Source organism: Solanum dulcamara, chromosome 3, assembly GCF_947179165.1.
Source record: "Solanum dulcamara chromosome 3, daSolDulc1.2, whole genome shotgun sequence".
Taxonomy (NCBI): Eukaryota; Viridiplantae; Streptophyta; class Magnoliopsida; order Solanales; family Solanaceae; genus Solanum; species Solanum dulcamara.
Genome location: NC_077239.1, coordinates 12,281,217 through 12,293,169, shown reverse-complemented (window position 1 = coordinate 12,293,169; position 11,953 = coordinate 12,281,217). Strand labels below are relative to the sequence as shown.

At 35.5% G+C, this 11,953-nt stretch overlaps 2 protein-coding genes across 2 annotated transcripts; both read left to right on the top strand.

The window, feature by feature from the left end:
- The first annotated feature begins 3,628 nt into the window (after positions 1 to 3,628).
- Positions 3,629 to 5,153, top strand: LOC129882409 (cytosolic sulfotransferase 5-like). Its single transcript, XM_055956693.1, has 2 exons — positions 3,629 to 3,923; positions 4,100 to 5,153. Exons 1-2 carry the CDS (start codon positions 3,722 to 3,724, stop codon positions 4,840 to 4,842), a joined length of 945 nt encoding a protein of 314 aa, XP_055812668.1. The 5' UTR covers positions 3,629 to 3,721; the 3' UTR covers positions 4,843 to 5,153.
- A 3,051-nt stretch (positions 5,154 to 8,204) lies between these two features.
- On the top strand, positions 8,205 to 10,820 carry LOC129883459 (uncharacterized). The gene is made up of 5 exons (XM_055958118.1): positions 8,205 to 8,243; positions 8,384 to 8,467; positions 8,557 to 8,638; positions 9,208 to 9,253; positions 10,580 to 10,820. The coding sequence occupies exons 1-5, from the start codon at positions 8,205 to 8,207 to the stop codon at positions 10,779 to 10,781; spliced, it is 453 nt and encodes a 150-aa protein (XP_055814093.1). The 3' UTR covers positions 10,782 to 10,820.
- Positions 10,821 to 11,953: the final 1,133 nt, after the last annotated feature.

Here is an 11,953-nt window from a genome sequence, read left to right as displayed (position 1 = left end):
TACCTTAAGCATGGAAAATCAATTGAAATCTCCCTAGGTCACCTCTTGGGGTTTTAGAAACTGTTTCATGACTTAAGTCGCGACTGTCCCACTTTGGCGGGATAGATCCCGCTCTAGCAGAAATAATCCCGTCCTGGCGAGATATACGGTAACAGAGAGCTCGAAGTTTGTGCTTCAAGTCCCCTTTCACAACACATCTCCTTTCAAAGACGTATTAAAATATACCCCTCATGCAAACTTTGATTTCAGGAGTTTTACCCGCCTGAATGAGATTCCATGAAGTCGTAAATGCTCCGTATCTCCTTGGCTATCATCCTGTTCAATCAAATTACAAATTTTACTTCCCATTATTCACGTGATCTCCCTCAACTTCACCTAACTCAGAATTCGTCCAAGTCGGGCCTAGGCTCAAATTTGCCGAAGTTACTACCCGAAGTTTTCTAGCCCGAAATCCTTTTCCATTGGCCTATCCCTAACAACAAAAGTAGGTCGTTACAATAGATACCAATTTACCCATCACTCATCCTCGAGTGACTAACTAGGAAAAATAGAGCTAAGGTAAAGATGGAGTAGTACCTGTTTCGTCGAACAGTTGAGGATACTTATCTCGCATATCTTTTTCATTCTCCCAAGTAGCTTCCTCTACTGAACGATGTTTCCATTGTACTTTAACCATGTTGATCTTCTTAGTCCTCAATTTTTGGACGTCACAATCAAGAATCGCAACTGGATCTTCTTCATACTGAAGTTCCTTGTCTAATAACACCAAGTCCCATTTGATGATGTAGTCCCCATCCCCATGGTACTTTTTCAGCATAGACACATGAAACACCAGGAGTACTCCAGACAAGCTTCTTTTTCTTAGATAGAATGAATGGAAAATGAGTAGGTGGTAGAGCCAACCTGTACGCCACTGTCCCTACACAACAAGAATTTTAAAAAGACCAATATAACGAGGATTGAGTTTGCCTTTCTTGCCAAATCTCGTCATCCCTTTAATGGGTGATACCTTTAGAAGTGCTTGCTCACCAGCCTCGAATGTCATGCCCGTCACCTTATGATCAGCATACTCCTTCTGACGTCTTTGAACCGCTAAAAGTTTAGCTTGGATGCTTCTTACCTTATTTTGAGCATCCCTCACTAAGTCAACCCCCAATGGATCCACTTCCCCAGCTTCAAACCACCCTATGGGAGACCTGTATCCCCTCCCATACAGGGCTCCGAATGGTTCCATATCAATACTGGAGTAATAGCTGTTGTTGTAGGAGAACTCGCACAAGGGCAAAAACCTATCCCAATGTCCCCCTAAGTCTATCATATACACCCTTAAATATCTTCTAGCACTTGCATAGTTCTTTCTGACTGCCCGTCTATCTGTGGATGGAAAGTTGTGCTGAAATTGAGTTGTGTACCCAACTCTTCATGTAACTTACCCCAAAATTTGGAAGTGAACTTCGTATCATGGTCTGAAATGATAGAAAGGGGCACCCTGTACAGCCTTACTATCTCTTTCATATAAATTCTGGCTAATTGTTATGCACTGTAATCCACTCTAACTGGAATAAAGTATGCTGACTTCATTAACATGTCAACCACCACCCAAATAGAGTCATGCTTTCCCAAAGTCTTAGGAAGTCCCACCACGAAATTCATGGATATTCTCTCCCACTTTCACTTAGGAATAGGCATTCTTTGCAACAAACCTGCAGGTCTTTGGTGCTCATAATTCACCTGTTGGCAGTTTTGACATTTGGCCATATATTCATCTATGTATTTCTTTATATTCGGCCACCAATATAGTCATTTCAAGTCTTGATACATCTTAATCACCCTAGGGTGAATAGAGTACTGTGAACCATGAAACTCAAACGGGATCTTTTGAATTAGTCTATCTACCCGGAGAACACAAATCTCTCCCCTAGTGTTGAGTCTGGAGCCTTACCCATCAACACCTTCCCTCTAATTTCATTTAAGTATACATCCTCAAACTGCTTGGTCTTGATCTCTTCTATGAAAGTGGGTCTTAGATCACCTCCTGTCATTATCCCACAAAAGATTAAAATTATCGATTTTTATATAAAGTAGGACAGACATCTTGTTGATCATAGCATAAGATTAATTTTAATTTGATCTTAATTATGGAAATAGTTAAATTCTAACTTCTAGTGATAGTACATTTTGTATGTATTGAACGAGCCAAATTAGAGATATTTATTTATATTCTGAATATTTATTAAATAAATTTTGTAGTCCATTACATGTACTTATACTCTTAATCTTGATATAATTATTATGATCTAAGTGATTTGATTTATTATTTTGATTTATTAAAAGGTGAGACTTTTTCAATGAGTCAATAAAATCCTAGTAGATTGGATAATGACAAATTACATTAGTGAAATAATAATTAATTGATAGAACTATGTCTCGGTCCCGAGTTGAAGACACCCCTTTATAGTTACTTATAAGTTTTCACGTGAAACTTTGCAGGTGAATTTTATCCGACATGTGAAATAAGTTAAGTGAAATAATGAAGGATTAATTTAGTCAATACATTAATTTTTCAAAAAATTTGATTTAATTGACTGATGTCGGTAATTCTAACATGGGGAGTTAAATAAGATGTAATGGTGGATTTCGAAATTAAATTGAGGAGTGCAATTACAGATTTTTAGTGGAATAATTTGTAATTTATCACGATATGATTAATTTATTCTTTTACAAATTAATATCGTGATTGGAAGCCTCTAGTAATAAGTCTGCGGTCCCTGCTATGTATGACTAATTAACCAGTGTTAGAAAAGGAATAAAAGATAAATATTATATATACTGATTTTATTAAAGGAATTAGATATTTGATTTTTAAATATCTTAAAGACTGAAAACGGTTTGCCCTTTTTTGAGAAAAAAACGTTTTTGCCTTAATACCACTTTATTGCTCCTTGATTGTCCTCTTAATTTCACCTTAATGGTTGAAATTCGTTTTGGCTTCTCATCATGGTGTGAAGGAGATGTATGAAAGGGCAAAGGGGCAGTAGAGATAGGTATTCTTTTCGGAAAACAAAATAGCAGAAGGTTGCAATTCTTGCAGTTTTGAATTCCTTAGCTTTGAACAAATTCTGTGAAAGCTTTAAGATTACGTTGTCATGTTATCATGTAAGTTTAAGATTCAATGATGTGCTTCCACTGCGTGTATGTTTTTACACTCTAACACTATCACTATTGTTATTAACACCATTACAAAAATGATGACAAAGATCAATCTCTAGTCATGGATAATGAAGAAATAGAGAGAATTATAGAGAAGGTGATCAAAACTAGTTGTTTTGGAAATAAAATTGAACCTAGACCCTCAAATTTGAGGGGATTTTTTTTAAAACAATAATATGGGTTATAGGTGTTTATATATATATATATAAGAAATGGAGTGTTATTTGTAGAAAACATAAAATTTTCATATAAGATGAAAAAATTATTAGAAGTTTGACAAACCTAGAATATTATGTTTCCAGAAAGATTAAATGGATTGACTACAATAAACTTCATAAAAAAGTAAAAATAAATTTAAAGCCTCATTCGAATTTCACTTTAAACCACCTAGCTCCTTCCATATATATATATATACACACGCATACATACCATTTGTTCAATTATTATATTAAATCATTTGAACAACTACTACTCATTTACCACAACCCTCTATTGTTATTCCTTTCCTAAAATGAGCAACAAAGAATCATCACCAGTTATCAATAATTTGATGGAAGAAGAAGTACTTAAACTTTTTTCTTGGAATAAATCTGAACTATGTCAATGGGAAGGTTTTTGGTCCAATCATTCCATTATAAAGGCAGCCATGGACTTAAAGGCAACCTTCAAATCAGATCCTAATGATGTTCTCTTGGCATCTTCCATGAAAACAGGTTTGCACGTATACATTTAAAAATTAGAGTGCCCAATACTCGTATATAGATCTCAAGTTATGTATATCAAGCTTCTATTCTTGTTTTCAATATTTTATCGACATATATGTGTGAATTAATGTTCTAGTCTTATCGTTCATCAACTATATATTTTCATTCTAATGTTTGTGTTACAGGTTCAACATGGCTCAAGGCCATATGTGTATGCATCATGCAAGGTAATAAAGTGGAAGAAGAAGACCTTTTGGTTAAGGATAATCCTCATTTTCATGTTCCAACAATAGAATCCATGAAGTTTTATACAAAAGCTTTAGCTCATGATCTATACACAATGCCCTCTCCAAGACTATTTCACACTCATTTACCTTATAGGGTTTTGCCAGATTCAATAAAAAATTCAGATAATTGCAAGATTATATACATAACAAGAAATCCTAAGGATACCTTGATTTCCATGTGGCATTTTTTCAACTATAATCATAAGCGTTTAGAAAATCCCTCCCCTTTAGAAGAAGCCGTGGAGTCCTTTTGCAATGGGGTTCATCTTTATGGACCATTCTTTGAACATGTTCTTGAATACTGGGAAGAAAGTAAAAAAAGACCTCAAAAAATATTATTTTTGAAGTATGAAAACTTGAAAATGGACCCTAAAAAGGAGTTGAAAAAAATAGCCTTGTTTCTTGGAAAACCTTTTAGAAATGAAGAGGATTTGGAGATAGTTTTGAACAAGTGTAGCATGGAGAGGCTTAAGAGCTTGGAGGTTAATAAGAGTGAATCAGTCTTATTTGGCATCCAAAATAGTTCATTATTCAGAAAAGGAATTATTGGGGATTGGAAGAATCACATGACACCTGAAATGGAAGAACAACTTGACAAGATTACCAGCTTGAAACTTCAAGGGAGTGACCTTCAACTTTGATTATTCGAGTAATTACTACTTTAATACGTTTTTTCTATTACTTCGAATCACTCGGGTGAGTAATATGCTAAAAAAAAAAGGGCAGTCCGATGCACTAAAGTTTCCGCTATGCGCAAGGTCCGGGTGAGTAATATGCTAGTGTTGTTGAAAATATTGAAGTTCAATGTTTAAGTTTATATGTCTTTTTAGCTATCTAAGTTCATTTATCTTTTAGTTATCTCGAGTCCAAAAATATGTTTTGACCCTTTATAGTGTTGTTATATATGTACGAGTGGAGTTTCAGTATATATTATGGATCAATTTAGTATTTATATCCCTCTTCCATCCTGTTTGTGCATTATGATATTATCAAGAGCCTGTCTTTTGTGATTTTATTAGTAATAGTCAATGCTAGGAAGAATGGAGAATGAATTGCCAAAAGTTGAAATTGTTTCTTTGGATGTAAAATTACCTAAATACACGATTTGTTTTATCATATTCTTTAAAATTCTCTACCTTCTGTAAAAATTACAAAAATCTCCACTCTCTCCTTTTCTCAGATACATCACTTTATGCGACGTATCGATCAGATACATCATTTTACGTGATGTATCGGGACGTTGAGTGATGTATCCGAAATCGAGACGCGATGTATCAGGACGTTGAAGGATGTATCCGAAACCGAGACACGATGTATCGAGACGTTTTGGAATGTATCCAGATTTCACCAAATTTAAGGAATTATTGTAATTTGAAAAAATATTAGGAATATAATATAATTAACTATTAATACTATGACATTTGTGTAAAATTCACCCTTTTTTTAATCAAATCACAAACCTAAATTTGTGCATAGATTACATTTAAAGGAAAATGTTAAAGGCGTACATAAAGAGGATGTAAAAATACTTTTAAAAATTTATATATTTTGTAAATAATTTGAAGGATATTTCACTTATAGGTTTAAGATGGCTCAAGGTCCAAATGTAAGGTATTTTTTAAAAAAAATTTCTGTCGTATTATGGCGTTAGAATTGCATATCAACAAAAATTATAGTTAGCAAGCATTTACATATACTTACTATACGTTAGGACCAAAATAATCAATTTTTATGCGGAAGCTAACAAAACAAATCTTGAAATACCATGAAGAAGAAGACAGACGAGAAATATATCAAAAGAGACACAAACATTTAACGTGTTCGTTCAATTGACCTACATCCATAAGTGAAGATGAGCAATTTACTATATAAATATGAGAGTACAAAATATCAAGAAAAATAACCTCACTCGATTCACTCAAAATATAATAGGCACACACAAGTGTTAACGTAACACTTATGTCACACAAATTCTCCCACTACACACAATTCTCAAAGCCCACTAGGACTACATTGTGAATACTTTCAAGTTTGAAGGAATGAATCTCTATTTATAGAATCAACTTTTTTCCTACAAGAAAAAAGACTAGCCAATATGACGACTTTGTGATTTCCTTTTATGAAAAGGAAAACTCAATTATGCCAGAAAAGTCAAAACAAACGCCCAACATTTACCTCAATTATGACGCATGAAAGAATTATAATCCCAGATAAAAATGTCTATATAACTTAACTATACAAATATACATAAACACATGGTGAAACAGTAAGACAAACATTATTTCAGAAAGTGCTTAACATATTCATTTATTTTAATTCTCCAATAAAAAACATCTTTGAATGCAAAATATTTCATCAGGATGGGAAAGATAATACATAAAAAATGTTCAAAATATTTTGAACAAATAAGCATTATTCACCAAATTACATCTCTTGTACTCACTCAAAGCTAAATAATTCAACCTAAAAAAAAAGCATAAACTTATAGTTAAAACATTCCTTATCTTGCTTGCACATGATTTCAAATAAGGGAATCTTTTTATTGATTTTTTTGTTTGTTAAAGTTATAGGTCAGTGGGTTATATCCATATTATTAGATGTATCCACAAATAATCCATGAGAACCTTTTTTGTATCGTCAGTCAATGAGTTAAATGATTTTCTTTTCAAAATATCTGTGTGTTCTTTTGTAACATTTCTGTCACGACCCCCATCCCGACCCACCGTGACCAGGAGCGGAACCAGAATATTTGATAAGGGGGTTCAAGAAAATTAAAAAATAAGGGACTGGATGAAAAAAATAAAAAAATGTGTCATTGCCGAGAATCAAACCCGCGACCACGGGCTCAATCACAGGCGCCTTATCCACTAAAACAGGTGTCTGACCATTTGAGTCCTGAAACGAAGGACTAAGACAAATGAGAAAGTCTACGGCAGCATGACATAATAGCTCACCCTTGGACTTGAACTAGATTTCTACTCCTCTAGGCGAGGTCTCTTCGCATCTGGCTGAATATGCCTAGCACTCAACAAAAGATAGAGCAAGTGTAGTATCAGTATACACAAAACAATAGTGTACTGGTAGGATCACGCGGTTAGCCAGTAAGCGGATCATAGACAAGTAAACTCAACACAATAAGCACATACATATAGAATAAGTCAACAAATCTCATGGTCAACCATATTCAGCAATATCATAACTCAATATCTTCAATATGCTATAACTTCACATACGGGTCATTGCAAATGACCTACAAACAATCAACTTTGTGTCGAAACATGACACCCGATCCAAATATGTGTCAGAACGTGACACCTGATCCAGTTTATGTGTCGGTAATGTGACACCCGATCCAAACTACCAAAATCACAAATACATTCAGTATTTACAACAATATATCACCAAGAACAGGTTCATCACAAAAACAGGCCAGCAAGTGATCATTTCACACATAATCTAGCATGTCTCCCTATTTATATACACATGTGCATGTCATGAAGCAATTTAAAAAGTAAATAAAATACATACGGGAAACAAAACCATCACCTACCTTAAATTTACGCTTCAACAACCTTACAATGCAAGAGCTTTCCTTTTTCGGGTGCGTTCTTCTCGTTCTTGGCCTCGAAAATAGTAAATACATATAAAAGATCAACACAATGACCTAACTATCATGAAAAACAACACAATTCTTGTTATATCCCGTATTTTATACGGTTGGATATTTTAAAGTAGCCGTGGTAAAGTGAAGGAAATGATCATCTTCCAATTTTTTTTTATACAAGTTGGTTATGAATATTATTTATGAACATTAGTAGTGTGGAAATATTGGAAAAGGCTAAGGGCAAAAAGGAAAATTCGCAAAGTGGCCTATGATAATATTGTGGAAGGCTAGGGGTAAAATGGAAATTTCACAAAGTGTTCAAGAAAATTCATGTAAGAGGTGTATGTGGGCCCCACTCTTTTATGACCATGTGATGAGTATATATGAACCAAAGTGTACATGGCAAGGCAATTAAGCCATCTTTATTTGCTAAAAAAGGTTCTAGAAAACAAAATGGAGAAGGGGTCATTTGTCTATATTCATAATTGAGGGACTTATTTTCAAATAAGGGATAAGTGATGGAAGATATTTATATATATGTGTGTCTTATGACTCATTAGAGTCATTCTTATCTCAAGAGGATTCTAGAAAATTCAAGAGGAAGAAGAGAAGAGAAACTTGAAGCTAGAGAGAGAGAGCTCGGTTTTGGGGGAGAAAAAGAAGTCTCCGATTTTGCTTCGTGAATTAATTATCTATGGTGTACCAAGATGTTATTAAGGTATTGGTAATGAAATTTTATGGTTTGGAGCAGCCCAAAACGTCACCGAACAGCCCCAAAGTTTTAGCCGAGCTAGGAGAGCTTCCGAGGCAAGTTTTGGAGAGTTTCGGTAAAGGTAAGGTCTCTCCTTTCAAATTGGAGTTTATGATGTTGTTATGAGGTGTATTACGTGTCCTAAATATGTCTGGAATCAGAGAAAATGTATAAGGAGGCATGATGTTGGAAACTACTAAATTAAAGTCGTAGTAGCTAAATCGAAGTCGCGTAGTGTATGGTCGTTGAGGCGCTGCGGGTGCAGCTGGTTGGATTGTATGTTGCAGGGATTTAAAGTATTTTAAAAAGGGTGTGGTTGCTGCTGGTTGCAGCCACACGACCCCCCGTTTGATATGGTTAAAGATTTTACGAAATAAAGGTTAAAAACTCTATTTTGGTATCGTAGTTTTATGCTAGTTGTTTGGAGCTTGTGTTGTGTAAAGTTGAGGTGATTTGATTGTATATATATACTGCTGGTTATTGTTGTTGATATGGTTGTTGACATGGTGGCCGAGTTGAAATCTCGGGGATGGTGTATTTATAGGGGAGATGCTGCCGAAATTTCGGCAGATTGGAAATTAATTTATTTGAAGGATTGAGACAAGTATATGGTGATGAATCTAATGACTATGTCAACTCTCTTGAATGTAGAAAGACAAGTTGGAAGAATAAGAAAAGCTAGTAAGGCGCGGTACAGGTATGTAAAGCTAACCGTTCCTTCTTTTGGCATGTCTTTGGCATAAGTATTTAAAGCGAACCGTTCCTTCTTTTGGCATGTCTTTGGTATAAGTATGTAAGGCTTACCCTTCTTTTTCAAGGCATGATTCCGATGTTATGGTTTCATAAGTGCTTCCATATATTCTTTGTTTTCAAAAGCTAGGTGTCAATGGTCCCAAGGAAATGACTACTTTTTCCTATAACCCGTTAATGTTTTCCAAAATGTCTATAGTTTCCCAAAACAAAGGTTTACAATATTACAAGTTTTTATGGCAATGACGATGGATATGTTTTACAACGACATTGATGATGTCGAGGATGAGAATATGTCTATGATGGCTAAGATAAGAACGGCTTCATGTATGTAGTGTTTACTCTTCTTTCTCTTGGCATGTTTTGACATAAGTATATAGAGCTACACTTTCTTTTGGCATAATTTTTATGAAACAAGTATATGCCATTTTGTACAATTTCAAGGAAGTCCTATTCGTAGAGCCACTAGGATGGTCAATTTTCTTGAGTTTCCAAAAGATATTTTTCTCGTGCTTAAATACGTGTATATGATTCCAAAAGTTTTATGTTGATATAATCCATGGTAATTTTTGAAAGGTACTTGACATGACTCTTATCTTGATTTTGAATCATAGCTCATTCCGATTTTTCTACGAGTCTTGAAAATTGGTCCTATGTGGATATGTATACGATTTGGTGCCTTATAAGATTGTGACCTTATTCTACGTTCTCTTAATATTATCTTTCGTTGATAGTCTCATCCTATAATAATTGTTCCTTCAAGGTGAGACAAAGCGACCGTGATTAATTCATAATATAATCGGAGGTTACTGACCTTCCGTCACTCCGATAAACACATGACTTTCATTGAGCTCTCCTGCATGCTGTCTATATGTATATGTATATGTATATGTGGGATATGGGGAGGTGTATATGTGGCGCTATAGACGCATTCCCACCTGATCAGTTGGAGTAATTTTCATCCTGGACGCGGGATGCCCGGACGCGGGAAATATGTGGGCACGCCGACGTTGTTCGGTGATATGACTTCTATTTTCTATGAATATGAACAAGAAATGTTTTTTTTATGATAAGACAAGCATGCATGGCATCCGGCCTAAAAGGGCACTCATATGTACAAGTTACTCTCTTATCTCACTATATGTCTATGATTCTACGATATGGTTGTTCATACCTTATGTTCTTTATTATGCTGATTTTCATGCCTTACATACTCGGTACATTACTCGTACTGACCCCCTTTTCATTGGGGGCTGCGTTTCATGCCACGCAGGTACACACAGACAAGTAAAAGTTACTATAGAAGATGTTCCAGCAGGGTTAGCAACTCCACTTGTTCCTGGAGTGCGGCCGAGTCAGAGTATATGCGATATGATGTTTCGTTCAAAGTTAGAGACTTTGCAGACAGAGTTGTGGGTATAGAGTGTCATCTTTGTAAGCGGCGTCACCAGCCGATATGTTATTATGTCGCATGAGATGATAGATTTTTGATAGCAAGTTCGGAAAGCGTAGCTATGTTTTTTTTCATTTCTTTTTAATGCAAAAATTCTTAAGGGATTGAGAATGTAATATGAGTTAGCGGGTTCGCTCGGCTCCGAGCACGGGGTCGGGTGCCCATCACACCCTGTTGATATTGGGGTGTGACAATTCTCATCCTAGGCCAAATCCATAATCCTAATCCTATCCTAGGGCTATTTCCCACCTTTAGTTTTTCAGTTCAAACCTCCCTCAATGATTACCAACCATAATTCTAGGTTCTAGGAATCAAAGGATGAATTTAAGGAGTAAAATTCTTACATTAAGCATAAAAATTCGTGGGAAATTGATGAAAATTGCCCTAGGTCGCCTCCTGAAGTCTTAGAAATAGATTTTGCAGAAAAAGACCATTTTTGGGGTTTTTCCCGACTTAAGTCGCGATTGACCTGCTCTGGCAGGACCCATCCCTATTTGGCATCCCCGCTCTAGTGGGTTTTACGAAAATAGAGAGATTGGAGTTTGAGATCTTAGCCCCCATTACAAAATACACTCCCTTCCCAAGATGTATTAAAATATCCCTTCACGCCTAATCCGATTTCGAGAATTTTACTTTCCCGAATATGATTCCGCGAAGCCGTAAATGTTCCATATCATCTTTGATATTAGCTCATCCAAATAAATCAGAGATTCAATCTCCCACCATTCACATGTTTACCCTATACTTTACTTGACTAAGAATTCATCCAAGTCTGCCTTGGCTAAATGTTTTCAAAGTTACTATCCGAAGTTTTCTAGCCCAGAATCCTTCCTCATTGGCCTATTCTAATGACGAGAATAGGTCATTATAATAGATACCAATTTACCCATCACTTCTCCCCGAGTGACTAACTAGGGGAAAACAGGGCTAAAGTAGAGATAAAGTAGTAACTGTTTTGGGGAATAGTTGAGGATACTTGTCTTGTATGTCTTTTTCAGTCTCCCAGGTAGCTTCCTCTACCGAACAATGTTTCTATTGCTCTTTAAACATATTAATCTCTTTAGTCCTCAACTTCCAGACATCATGATCAAGGATTGCAACTGGCTCCTCCTTATATTAAAGTTCGTTGTCTAACAACACCGAGTACCATTTAATGATGTAGTCCCCATCCTCATGGTACTTTTTTAGAAAGGA